Source organism: Motacilla alba, chromosome 15, assembly GCF_015832195.1.
Source record: "Motacilla alba alba isolate MOTALB_02 chromosome 15, Motacilla_alba_V1.0_pri, whole genome shotgun sequence".
Taxonomy (NCBI): domain Eukaryota; kingdom Metazoa; phylum Chordata; class Aves; order Passeriformes; family Motacillidae; genus Motacilla; species Motacilla alba.
The window spans coordinates 3,568,212-3,581,967 of NC_052030.1; the positions used below are offsets into that span (position 1 = coordinate 3,568,212).

Genomic DNA, 13,756 nt, shown 5'->3' on the forward strand with positions numbered 1-13,756 from the left:
GGCAAGAAGGACCCATGATCTTTTGTTTTCAAAAGATCCTGTAAGTCAAGGAAAACCAAAACCTATGTATTAATTGCTCTTCTTAGAATGTTTTTTGGATCAAAATTAATACTGATTTTATTACAATGTCAATGTGGAGTCTTTGGCCTGAGGGGAAGAGGCTAATCTGCCACCTAAGCAATGCTCACACAAGGGCATGGAATGACTGACAGGCTGGTATAGATTCAGTGTGTGTCACTTCCAAGGTGAGATTAGTGATGTGAATAGAACAAAGCCCATGTCATCTGCTCTTGCTGTGAATGCCCTGAAGCTTTGTTTTCACTGCCATGAACTCAGCCAACTGGAGCATTTTATTAAGTGTATCAAGAAGAAAATGTCATGCTTTGTTCTATTCCTTGACTGAATTTTTTGCAGCTTTGGAATATAAAATTTACATGTCTGTGAGTAAATTTACGTGGCCTTTATTCACAGTCGAGACAGTCCTGGGTTTGGAGCTGGCTTCCCAGCAGTGGCAGTGGCTGTGCCATGCTTCCATCACAGCTGCAGGTGAACAGTGAGCTGTCATTGAGGAGGAGGGCCCAGGAAAAGGATCCCAGTGGCTGTAGAACTCGTGAAGATCGGTACAATGTCATACTAGTTCTGCTCTTTGATGTCTCATTTTTCTTCCTTACTCTTGGAAGTAAAAATTTAGTCAACATGGCTTTTTGATTTGGAAGTCGATTCTTACAATGCTTAATTCTGTGCCTTTTTTTCCTTCTTCTTATCTCTGTCATTATCTTTTTCTCTCCTTATTCCTTCTATCTCTTCTTTTGCAGACTAGTTCCACTATGTCTCTGATTTCTGAATCTTCCCTAGACCCGGTTCCCAGTTCAGCAAATGCAGACTCCAGCAACACTCCTCACAGTTTAACAGTGCTGTCCCATTCCAAACACCCTTCTGCAAGTCACACTGGGGACTCAACAGTGCCAACATCTGTCCCCTCAGCAGACACCTGCATTGAGGAAGGCAGTGACACCGCAGTTCTGCCTTTGTCAGGGCATCCTGCTGCCCCTCCACCTGTGCCCCATTTCGCACAAACTGTGCCTGTGCCCCCACCACGGAGCTCCTCTGGTTGTGCTACTCGTGGGGAGCAAGTGGCCTCTGCAAGCTTAGTTCAGCTGAACAGAAAGCCTGACTCTTCCAGAAATACTTCCCAGGCTGCCCCGGCTTCCAGTGTGGAGCTTCTCTGTAGGTCTGCTAATGTGGAGGCACGGGGCTTAGGGTATGACGTGGCAAAAGAGACTGAGAAGAAGGAGCAGAGAACTGACCCCAAAATCTCAAGTGTACCCATTTCAAAGAAGGGGCAGATACCCAAAGAGCTGCATCAGCGTGAAGCACTCAAGGACAACTCAGCTCTTTCGTCCCAGGGCAGAAGTGTGGAAACAGCTTTAGATGAGCTGTGGGCCCTGGAGCTGCCTGCACATGTGCCAGAGGTGCATGCAAAGAATGATAATGTTTTGGATTCTGTTAATGAACCTTCTGTTGTTGCCCTGGATCGCTGGGATGTCTTCCCAGACACTAAAAACCAGTTGGGCTTTGTAGTGAAGCAAGGAAAGGAGCTAAAAGCTGAAGTGCCACATGAAACCAAGGTATACCACTGTCCTGATCTGGGCAAGAAGAGGCAGGGCAGAGACAGAACTCTTAGGAAGGCAGGTACTGCTAACACGAACAAGGCCAGAGGAGACCAGGAAAATGAGCAATTCAGAAGCTCTACAGTCACTCCGGAATTTCCTGAAAACTTTGGGAAGGCTGAATGGGACCTGCCATGTGTTTCCAAACCACCCATTGAGAGGATTTCTGCATCAGGCCAGGCAGGCACTGAGTGAATGTAGGAGTAGGGCAAGTCCTAGCCAGGACTGTTCTGCCAGCGCACTAACAGTGTGTGCATGCAGTGAGTGTGCCCGGGCTCACCCCACTAACAGCACGAGCTCTGAGCGGTGTCACTGACAGCTGCATGTCACAGGGCTTCACAACCCCCAGCTTTATCTTGTGGTCTCTCGTGCACGGTGGTTCAGCAGCACAGAACACGGCAGTTTGTAGGGACTTCCTTGTGAAGTGGACTTTTATTCCCTAACTGGGGTAAGGCTCAGTGCACAGAGACCTCCAAAAAGCTGAAAGGGCTGTTTCATGCTACTGATTGGGATGGCAGCTCCTCTGCTCTGCTTACCGTTTTAGGTCTCGTTACTGAAGCTGTCAGTGTTCTTTCCCTGCTGGAAGTACACTTTGTGCATCAGACATCTCTGACCAAGAGCCTTGTGCCTGTCAAGGGCAAACACAGAGGCACAGCTCTGTGCCCTTGTGATGCTGAGGTTTCTGTAATGCTCAGTGGAGTGCTCATGCTGCACCTCCTATCTTGGCTTTCCACTGGTTAATCTTTCCTTTTCTAGACAGTTATTTTTGGCTGCTGTGATTATCCTTACAGGGTTTTTCCTTGCACTGAGTCACTGTTCTGGGCTGTGCCAAGAGGAATTTTGGCATTGTGGAATAAATGCCATCACTCTTCCTGCTCACAATTGTCACTAATGTCTTTGAGTTTGTGCTGTTGCATCTTGGGGCTTGCTCTGACTTTGCTCTTCTCTGCTGATACAATTGCCTTTGTCATTTAGATTAAATCTTTAATCAAGAGGACAAAAGAGACTGCGAATGTGCATCCAATGTCTCGGGACCTCTCTCCAAGGCGTAAACTAGGTCCTGCCATATTCCACAAGACTGAGTCCCAAGATCGCTTGATTGAGGAGCTTCAGGACAGACTGGGCATCGATAACCAGGAGCAGGAAGAATGGCAAAGCCAGGATGCCTGGCTGACAGAGGGGGTCATTGTCACTGCCAGGCCCCGGGGGGAAGAGCAGAGTGGTGAACAGCAAGTAGAGAAGGTAGAAAGCAGGGTAACATGCGCTGGGCAATTCCAGCATGTCTCTCTGTCCAGATTGCATTGTGTGGGGTGCAGATTGAGTTTCTGAGCATCCTAAACAACACAGAATGAAGAAGTAACTATTCAGCCTTGTCTGACCTGAGAGGGAAGGCAGAACAGGGTCCTAGTTCTGGATGTTTAAGAACTGAAGTGGGATCTGAGGGAGCTGCTTATGGTTATCTGTTGATGCAGTCTGCTGCTATCACATCTCAAATGTCCACATGAGGATTATTTTTAAAACCCCACTGGGAAACCTGACACACAGGCGTGCTTTGTTTTGTCCAGTGCTCTACTTGTGCAGGGCTTTCTGGGGATGAATAAGATGGTGCTCTTCCTTAAGCTACCAAGAGTGGCACCTTTTGTAGCTCCCTTCTCCTTCTTGCTGCTTTTTTCCCCTTAGATAAACATACTGGTAGCAGCCAGCCTTCCTGTTAAAGGAAGTGCTTGTTGGTTCCTCTTTTGATTTATTCACCTTTCTTCTTCCTCCATGTCTTTCTAGGTGGTTTTTCCTCCAGAATCCCCACTCCTCTCCAGGAGGACAATCTCTGTTCCAGTCTCTTCCCAGCTCCAGCCTTCCAAAGAAGCTGCAAAGATAGTCCCTGCTAACACTGCTCCTTTTCCTGCCTCTGGCCCTGCACTTCTCTCACTCTCACCTCAGCCTTCCCATGTGTCATCTACCCCAGCTCCTAGTCCAGTCTCTTCCTCTTGCTTCAGCTTGGCTCCCCAGCCTCTCTGCCAGTGGGAAGCTTCTGATAATGATTATCATGAGGTTTCTTTTGTGGGCACCCCTCCTAATGAAGATCCCAAACATTCCCGTTCTCCTCAGACCTGGACTCCTAGCACCAAGTCAGTTGTCTCTGTTGGCTGTCAGACTGAAGATGAAGCTTTCTTCCCAGAAATGCAGGCAGGCTTCTCTATTCTGATTTGTGTTTTTAGCAGTATTTTCCAATCCAACTACTGCTTGTAATTTGACAGCTCAATAGATACTGTGTTCAGGTGGAGGCTGGTATGAACTGCTGGATGGGAGGGAGGACTCATGGACAATATCTAGTCCCAGCTGCAGTACTGCACAGTACATGTCTGTGCAATAACTTGCTGGGATATGTGGGTCCTGTGTGTCCTGACAGTCACTTCATGCAGCAGGGACTCTCATTTCCCTCTGAGATGAAGAAGGTAACTCTGAAACACAGCCTGGAGCTCTCCCTGCCACAATCTCTGTGAAGTGGGAGGAGTAAAAGATGGCAAAACACGCATACTGGAAGGAACAACTCAGCAATCCTTCTTGTGTTTGCCCTTTAGTTAGGTGTCCACTATGAATGGATTTGGGGGAGGAGGCAGCATCGTCAAGACCTGGTTTCTGCATCTCCTGCCAGGGAAGGGCTGTAGCTCCAGGGTGGTGGGGAGTCTTAACATCTATGTGCAGTGCGGTGTTAGTGTACAGGCAGCTCTAAAGCAGTGAGCAAGAAACATCTCTGCATCTTGACCTGTTGTACTTTCCAGGTGACCTCTGCTCCTCCCCTAGTCTGCAGTGCCAGTCTGTTGGCTTCTCCTGCACCCCGGGGCCCCACAGCCCCTGACAAGGCAGGATCCCCTTTCTGTTTCCTCAGCATGGTGTGTGCTCTTCTGGTTGATGAGTGTGCTGGGATCTGCTCCTGGAGCTCCCAGCACCATTAATGTGGTTAATATCCTGTATTGCATGGTTTGCTACTCATAGAGCTCCTTTCTGAACTTGAGTGATCGCAAATCTCAGGGGTGAAGGGGGGGAGTTTGAAAGGCCTTTGCATGATCAGTTTGCATGAGGATGACGTGCTGAGTGTCCCCTACAAACAGCATGCATTGTGTACAGGAGGTGGAAACAAACCTCTTTTAGGTGGGGGTTCATTTGTGAGCTGTCAAGAGGGCTGGGTGGCCAGGCCAGCTGGAAATGGAGGTGTGCACAGGTATTTGTGCCTGCTCTGGGGTCAGCCGTGACTGGCAGGACTGTGTGGTCCCTCCAGGTCACGACAAGGGTGAAGTGCTCTGTTACTACATGTTAAATTCATCTCATCTCCTTTCTCCCTGGATGGTATTTATCACTTGCGTATGGCATCTGTGCCTGCCCTGCGTGGCCATAACCCCTGGCTAGAGCAAGAGGAGCTGTGATTCTTTCCACACAGTGCAGCCCTTTTCCTCCTGCTGCACCATGTAAGAAGCCTGGGCTTTATCCTGGGGCTCTGGACAGGCTTTGTCTCCAAACACCTGTTGTCTCTCTCTGTGAGAGTATCCTTGCAATTGTGTGTGCTTTGGAGGCAGTTACTGTAACAGTTTTTGGTAGCAAATGTGTGTTGTGTGGTGAAGGGTTTGTTTTTGGCTGAGCATGCTGGAGTGTGATGGGGCTGCTCTGTGCTGCTGGACTAGGAGAGGTAAGTTGAGAGAGGAGGGGAGAAGCTGTGTGTTAGGATCCATTGGGAGTCATGCTGCACGTGAGGCAAGGCTGGGGAGTGTCTGGATGTGTGTGTAAAAGCAGCTAAATTCATGTATGTCATGAGAATGTTTATACAAATGAGCAGAAACCAGGATTTATCATTGAATAAACTGGTCAACTGCAAGGCCAAGCAGCTGCAGGACAGAGAATAGAGCTCCTCCTGTGGCTGGAAGGGCAGGTTCTGCCAAGGCTTGGAACACTTCAGCATGTCCCGGCTCCTTTGGCTATGCTGGCAGCAGGCTGGTGGGTTGTTCATAGGCATAGATTTTGTCTGTTTTAATTTACTCTCTTAGTAAAAGAAAACGTGCTCTAAACCCAACTTCTTTGTGTGTCCCTAAACCTGACAGTAGCTGTGGCAGTGCCAAGTCAGCTAAAATAATCTCTTATTTCCTTGCTGGGGTTTGTCTGTAAAGGGGGCTGTGGAGAACATAACGCTTTGTTTATAAGTTACGAACCTCAGTAAAACATTTCTCCCCTCCTCTGGGAAGCCTTTTCAAGCCGTGTGTGCTGTGGGGGTGTGAGTTTCAGAAGTGGCCTCTGAGACAAGCAACCAAGTCCCCTTCCCCCCACTGGTGCATTTCCAACTACAATTCACCTAGCAGCCGTGTCTGCTGGGGATGCACTGCCCTCTCTGCAGGTAAACAGCAGCCAGCTGGGAGGGAGTTACTTCCTTCCTGCTTCCAATTGCTTAGCTCAGGCATGGGGTGAGAACCACCTGAGAGTGAGAGAGAGACTTTGCAAACAGATGTGCGGATGGTGGTGCAAAGGGAGAAAATTTTCTAGCTGAAAGGGAGGTGAGATGAGGGAGAGAAGAGCATTTCAATCAGAGAGGAGACAAATGAGAGCAAGAGCATAGGAATGGAGAGAGGTCAAGGAGAAGGGGCCCTCTGGATGGTGTCTGCTTTGTCAGCTGGCCAGGAACTGATGAGGTAAAGGGAGATTTTTGGCAGAGGCTTAGAGAGCACTGTACTGAGTGCCCGGGATGTGGTGGTGACTGTTGCTGTATGTGCAGTGAAAGAAAATCAGATTCTCAGTTCACAACTCTGTTGTTACATATCTCAGTTCTCTGCTTGCCTCTGCATGGTCAGAATACATGTGTGTACTTGATCCTGGCTCAGCAGCTTCTTCAGAGAGCCTAGCTGACTCCTGTCTGTCTCTGCAGAGGAGTCACTGGCAGCAACGGCAGGCATTTATCTGATAAGCATAGTAGCATTCACCTTACAGTATTTGTTTTGTCTTACCTGCAGTTCATGGCGCAGGGAAAAGCTGGGAGCAGCTCGCCTCCATCCACAGCCTCCAAGCCTGGCAGTCAGCTGGATACCATGCTGGGAAGTCTTCAGTCTGACCTGAATAAACTGGGTGTAGCTACAGTTGCCAAAGGTGTCTGTGGAGCCTGCAAGAAGCCTATTGCTGGGCAGGTGAGTTGAAGGTGGTGCCTCATTGCTGAACCTTGGGCTGCAGCTGGGAGTAACGGGGAGGGCTGTTTCGTGAGGCTGGAGAGACGAGATGCTGGAGAAACTGAAGTACTCTATTTATCCACTGGCTAGGTACGCTGTAAGCTCCTCCAGTGACCTCTACCCTGCCCCTGAGGGACTGCCCTCTCCTGAGATGATAGGTAATTCAGTTTTCATGCTACCCCAGTCCAGGGCTCACTTGAGTAGTAGAACTTGTCATTCTTGCTGACCTCCAGCTGGTATCTTGTCATGTGGTCTAGGGGAGGGAGAGATAGAGTTGTTCTCCAAAATCTGTTTTCCCAACAGGTAGTTACAGCCATGGGGAAAACCTGGCACCCTGAGCACTTCGTCTGCACCCACTGCCAGGAGGAGATCGGGTCTCGGAACTTCTTTGAACGGGATGGGCAGCCCTACTGCGAGAAGGACTATCACAACCTCTTCTCTCCTCGCTGCTACTACTGCAACGGGCCCATCCTCGATGTGAGTTCCTTGGGGGAGTCACGGTGCTGGCAAGTTGCTGCAGGCCTAGGTGTTGAAATTCCACTTCCCCCATGTATCCCGGGTGGAAGGTTTTGTCCAGGGGTTTCTGTAGTTGTTCTGTCCTTCCTTTGAAAGTGAAACGACTTGGCACAGTCAAATTCTTACACTAGTGAGTGGAGTTGGTCCCTCTTACCTTTGCTGAAGTTCCTTCAGAACCCCACATTGCTCCATCATTCTGGTGATGATTCCTCAGCTTTTGTTGTTGGTAGCCTGTGGTAGCAGGCACCAGTGCTGGTCCTTAGGACTGGATGGGGCCCTGTGTAAGGGAGGAAGCAGTGCCTAAGATCCTTTTAGGGTAAAAAAAAGTGTGCAGAGGGAAAGTCTGAACGAGCCAGAGGCAGGGGCAAAAAGACTCTGCTCTCTAAAGGACATTCTTATTTTAATGTTTGCTCTTGTCAGCACCAACGTTCATGTGTTCTCTCTCCAGCCCCCCTTACTCACCTCCAAGTCATTTACATGACCTGCACTCTGTGTTTTCTTCTCAACAGAAAGTGGTGACGGCTTTGGACAGGACATGGCACCCTGAACACTTTTTCTGTGCTCAGTGTGGAGCTTTCTTTGGACCTGAAGGTATTGCTGGTTTATGCAAGGGGAAAGCAATCTCCCCTCTGAACTGCAGATGAGGGAGTGAGGCAGAGCTGCTTCTGGGGTACAGCCTCAGGCATCACAGGGGAACTACTGGAGTTCCAAGGGAGCTGTTTATGGGAAAGGATGGTGCCAGTAATAATGGCTTCTCCCAGGGGAAGAAGAAAATGCCTGTGCTGGGATGGGAAGGGAACAGAACAAGAAACAGCTCTAGCTGCTCTGTGTGTTAACAGGAGGAAGGGTGATCCTACCCACATGGGTTACCCTGCACAGGTTGTGTGGCCACAGGTGAAGATGAGGAGCTTATCCCTTTGCCTCTCCTCTCTTTTGGTAGGATTTCATGAGAAGGATGGCAAAGCCTATTGCCGCAAGGACTACTTTGATATGTTTGCTCCCAAGTGTGGAGGCTGTGCCCGGGCTATCCTGGAAAACTACATCTCTGCCTTGAACACCCTGTGGCACCCCGAGTGCTTTGTCTGTCGGGTAAGAAGCCAAAGGTCCTTGGCTGCTGCTGTATGACCCCTCTTGTTTCCACCCTGAGGCATCTGGTTCCATATCAGGGTAAGGTGTCTGTGGGGTAGTGAAGGGCAGCCAGTCCCACAACATAAAAACATGCCAGCAACCAAACACCTTCTTGTTCTCTGTCTGTTTATATTAAACTTTGGAGTTGCTTTGCTCTTTCTGTTCCCAGCTTTAACTGTGGGCTTCTGCAGCAGCTCACAGATAGAGATATTTTCTGTGAGATAGAGATATTTTCTGTGACCTTTAAATAATTTAAGCTTCTCTCTGAGCACTTGCCTCAGCAATCAGATATTGAGGATATTACTCCCATGCTCCATCTGAAAATGTAAACTAATGAGAGTGACCTTGTTCAGACAAACATGCAAGTCAATGAAATAGTGGCAGGCTCCATACAACAGGCATAATAAACAGGAATACTGCAGATTAAATGCTTGGCACTCTTTCAGAGAGCATTGCAAATATTAACTCTTACCATCCCCAAGAGATGAGCCAAATCAGCCACTGTTTCCTAGAGTGGGAGAGAAGGCAGAAACCAGATCAAGCAGCCAGAACCACAAGATGCTGATTCCTGTTGTGATGCTCACAGCAGACAGTCACCAACCTGTTGGGACTGTCTGTGGGTCCTGCAGTGGTGTGCAGAGTGAGGCAGAAGCTGTGCCTGACTGAGGCTGGGGGGGCTATGCCTTCTCATGCAGAGATTGAGACTTTATCAAGCAGTTCTATTTTCCTTTCCCCCTGCTGTGGTCTCAATTGGTGAGGCCAGAACAGATTTCTTCCAGGCCACAAGATGTGATTCTCTTCCTGTTTCTGCAAAAGCAGAGCAAACTTTTCAGCTGTTCTGCTGACTGAAGTAACTGTCAGCATTGGTAAAGTCTTGGACTCGCTGCAGGCAAGCTGCATTCTCCTGGTACTGCAAGTGTTCAGCTGCCCATGGCTCTGCATGCTGTTTCCTGGACTCTTGTCCACACGCTGGGAGCCAGTTGTGTATGATACTCAGTGTCCTCCCTGGGGAAGAGGACAGCAAAACCAGGGTTCAGGAAACTGGCTCCTCTGGGTCTTGCTCCTGATGTATTTGGTAAATCTGGCAATGTCCTAAACTCCCTCCCTTACTCTGTTGCCTCAGTTTCCCACTTTTACAAGGAGAGGAGTCTCCCCAGGCTGGTGGGGATAGTGGGTGCTTCTGTTGCAAGTTCTGCAGTGAAGTGTCCTCAGCTGCCTGATGCTGAGGGGGAGGGAGCAGCTCTGGACATTTATTAGCACGTAGCTGGTGTATCCTCTTCCCTTATCTATTCAACATCATTAGCACTATAGAACAAACAGTTTCTCCCAGCAGTGACCCATGTGTAACTGGAAATATTTCAGGCTGGACAATCTTTTGCAGAGTGTGCCTGCCTAATGCCAGCCATTCTGGAGAGGTCACTCATAAAGATTAATTGTGCCTGATTTTCTCAGCTGGAACCAGTCCCATGCTCATCAGGATTCTGCTGCATGGAAGTCTGTTGGTCCTTTCTTCTGCGTGCCCTTGTGGGGAAGCTGGAGTGAGGAAAAAAAAAGCAGGGAAAGGTGTTGCAGTGTTTCCCATCTCAGGGCAGGAATGTTCTCCTTTTACCTGGCTGGATACTTCTGGTAACTCATCCGTAGTATTTTCTTTGTAGAAGTGAAGCTAGCTGGGTCTGTATCTGTCCTTTTCTTAGTCTTTTTTTGGAAGCTCTTCCTGATGGACAGAGTTTGGCTCTGGATAACTGGACAGTGCTGAAAGGCAGCGGTTCACCTGCCCACAGCACAGCTGGGGCAGAGGATGCTTGTAGAGCTGCCCCCTCCCTACCACCCCAGCTTCTCATACAACCTGTCCCCTTTGCTTTGTCCCGCTGCAGGAATGTTTCACCCCGTTTGTCAACGGCAGCTTCTTCGAGCATGACGGGCAGCCCTACTGCGAGGTGCATTACCACGAGCGCCGCGGCTCGCTCTGCTCCGGCTGCCAGAAGCCCATCACAGGACGCTGCATCACTGCTATGGGCAAGAAATTCCACCCAGAACACTTTGTCTGTGCCTTCTGCCTCAAGCAGCTCAACAAAGGAACCTTCAAGGAGCAGAATGACAAGCCCTACTGCCAGAACTGCTTCCTCAAGCTCTTCTGTTAGAGGCACTATAGATGGGCGCTCAAGCATCTTTCTGCCACCCCTTTGGCAGTTCTGTCTCTCTGAACATTACTGTGATTTAGGAACCTTACCAGGCAGGGGAGGAGGGGGGTGGGGGGTGGGAAGTGCTCCATGGAGAGGCAGTAGATCCAAAGATGAGATGGACCATTAAACTGGAAACGCCCTTGCCGTGTCTGAGAAGAGAGAGGCTGAGATCCCTCATTATGGCGTGTGTGTGTCTGTGTGTGTGACTGACAGCTGAGCTTAGCTCCAGGGCTCTAACAGGGAGATTTTCCCAGCCCTCTCCTGGCAGCAGGAGGCTTTGCCAGTACATTTCAGCCTGTGTCAGCTCTCTGAGCAAATAGTGACACTTGCAGACAACACAACCTTCTGCTTTGACACCTCATTCTCAGGCTTTTGCCTGCATGTGAGTGACAGCACAGCAAGGCCACCCTGTGACCTTAGTGACACCCTGGCTCTCCTCACAGAGTTAAATGGTGTGTGTGACTTGCTGAGACTAGAGCATCAGCACAGGCAGCCAAGACCCTGCAAGGGTCTCTCCAGTTCCATTACACTGTAAGGAGATAATACCACTTTTTTTTTTTTTTTAATTAAGAGGAATCAAGGTGTTACTGTGTGGGGTGTTTTTCTTTTTTTTCCCTAGTTTGTTACTCCCTTTCTCAATGCCTTTTCTCAGCACACTGGAGCAGGAGGTGGGGTAAGCCCCAGCCATCCCTCGGCACTGTTGTGCTCTCCTGTAGGGACATGCCATGCCAGCAGCTCCATAGGCACCCAGGCCAGCTCAGGGAATCTGCTCCCCTCACCTGCTGCTCCTAGGAGAGGAAGAGGCATCACCCCTTCTTTAAACACAGGTGCAGAGAGGTTAGAGCAGCCTTTTTCATCCAGCCCTGTCATGAGTGAGTGTGACGTGCATGTGTTTATCTGGCCTGGAACTCTCCAATCTATCAGGGCCTGAATCTGTCACAAGAGTGGCTAGAAGGAAGGGTTTAAGAAGCCAGGAAAAAATTTTCTAAATTTATATAATTTCTTCTTCCAGTTTGCTAACGAGATCTATCAGCCCCTTGGTGTTTCCCTTTTCTGTGCTCTTGTTAAACATGTTCTACTGAGAGATGCTACAGCAATAACCTTTTATATTGACTGTTACTGGTATAACGAGTCCTGGGGGTCAGGTGTGCATGACACACTTGGAATTTTACTATCAAAGTGAATACTGTATCCTGTCTTTGATAAGAACTGTAGATTTCTACACTGATTTTGAATTCATATCTAATTTACTTTTAATCCTCTTATACAGAAATTGGTTTTGAAGTGATTTTAAGAAAGCAACTTTTATATCAAGCTGTGCTGTTCTAGGCAGTGTGCCAGTTGTGCTGGCTTACTGCATCTGTAATCTCAATGCTTTATGAAGCCTAACTAACATTCAATATTTCCTTTTTGTTGCGGGTTGGGAAGGGCTGGAATCTATGGGCAAGGGAACATACTTGTGGTTTTTTTTTTCCCTAGCACAGGCAGGTGAACTGTGAATAGATTTGGGTTTATTTTTCCCTCCTCTGGGTCACCTAAAGGTATAATTTTGGTTTTTATTGTAATCTGTAAACTGCTGTATTTGAATCACCTGCCGTTCTCCCAAAGCCCAGCTTCCAGAATGTTAAAAGTGAGTCTTAATATGATGCTAGGAGGAAAGGAGTTCAGATCTTTTACTTCGGTTTCTCTTCTTCAGCTGCCTGAAACCAGAACAGGGTTAACTGGGGAAGGGTGTCCTTTCTTTCTGTGGAAGAAAGGTCTTGTGACTGAGGAGAAGAAACTGGGAGATAGAGTCTGTTCCTGACTAGCTGTGCAGCTTTGGGCCAGTCACTAAACCTTACCGTGCCTCCGTTTCCCTATCTGTAAAATGGGGGCAGTTTCGCTTGGATTTGGGAGGTTATTGTGAGACCTAGTTCATGTTTGGTGAAGCACTTTTAGGTCTCTGGCTGGAGGGTGCTGTGGAGAGGGAAGCACTGCGCTGAGATTCCCAGTGACGTTCTGTGGTACCAGCCCTGGGAGCAGTGTTTGGAGTTCCTGCTCCAGAGAGCTGCAGCTCTGCCACCGTTGGCATCTGGTTGTGTTTGCAGCTCGGCAGGTGCATAGGGGTCCAGGGGTGGCTGTGCCTGAAACCCATGGGTCACTGTCCCATGTAACCTCGTCACGGTGCTGCACTGCCCCGCTCAGGTCACTGAAACTGTCCCACGGATTTCCCCCAACAAACAAACCTCAGTGTATGGGTGTGAGGCCAGAGGGAGCTGTGGGAGCACTGGAGCTGTGTGAGCTGGGCTGAGCACAGCTCTGGGAAATTCTTGAGGCAAGAGTCCTTGTACATTTGCCTTTCCATCTTGTAAGTCTATTTGACTTAAAATGGATGTTCCTAAGCTGGCTGTGTTTATCTCGCTGGAATGGTCAGCTTCCTTGGTGCCGCTGAGGGGACACACAGCTGTTGTGTGCAGATGCTGGAGAGGGGTGAGATGTTTTTGGCACTGCCACTTTGCCTGACACCTGCAAACTGTGTAATCATGTGCCTCAGTTTCCCTGTCTGGGGAATCTTTAACCTACCTCACTGCTAGCCGAGGCTTTGTCAGTGACCCTTGTGGCACACCTGGGTGCAGGGTGCTGTGTGGGGTGTGTGGTGCTGAGAGGAGGCTCCTCTGGCCTTTGTGCTTAACCGAGATGATGTCACACTCACCTTCTGCCTTCATTTGGTATCTGATATGCTGGGGTGCCACACTGATGCTACTCTGCCAAATAATGCCTGGTAATGGCTGCGGCCGCTGTGGGTGTCCAAAATGCCTGTTCGTTCAGCGTGGATGCGGTTTTAGGGTAGCGCAGCCGCTGTTGGGCTGTAGGGGCGCTAGGCTGGGGCTGGGGGTGCTCCGGGAGGGTGTGTGTGCACCCCCGGGCCAGGCGCTACCGCTGGGGAAGGCCTTTCACATGGATGGGCTGGAAGCTCCACTGGGTCGACAATTATTTGATTATTTCCTCCCTTGTAAACTTCTAACTCCGCTTTTTTTTTTTTTTTCTCCATTTAAAATTCTTGCAGTTACGCCAATAA

At 49.1% G+C, this 13,756-nt stretch overlaps 1 protein-coding gene across 3 annotated transcripts in view; it reads left to right on the forward strand.

Annotated features, from left to right (window-relative positions):
* Nucleotides 1-13,667, forward strand: part of PXN (paxillin) — a 45,181-nt gene extending 31,514 nt beyond the window's left edge. Inside the window, exons 7-15 of one of the 3 annotated variants that reach the window (XM_038152289.1) lie at nucleotides 816-1,850; nucleotides 2,646-2,912; nucleotides 3,450-3,854; nucleotides 4,451-4,531; nucleotides 6,662-6,832; nucleotides 7,175-7,348; nucleotides 7,897-7,978; nucleotides 8,328-8,476; nucleotides 10,390-13,667. In XM_038152289.1, the coding sequence (XP_038008217.1) occupies nucleotides 816-1,850; nucleotides 2,646-2,912; nucleotides 3,450-3,854; nucleotides 4,451-4,531; nucleotides 6,662-6,832; nucleotides 7,175-7,348; nucleotides 7,897-7,978; nucleotides 8,328-8,476; nucleotides 10,390-10,656 (2,631 nt within the window). In that variant the 3' untranslated portion in view covers nucleotides 10,657-13,667. Of the gene's footprint in view, nucleotides 1-815; nucleotides 1,851-2,645; nucleotides 2,913-3,449; nucleotides 3,855-4,450; nucleotides 4,532-6,661; nucleotides 6,833-6,961; nucleotides 7,030-7,174; nucleotides 7,349-7,896; nucleotides 7,979-8,327; nucleotides 8,477-10,389 lie in introns of those variants that run through there. The other 2 variants (XM_038152290.1, XM_038152291.1) reach the window with 2 other exon arrangements.
* Nucleotides 13,668-13,756: the final 89 nt, after the last annotated feature.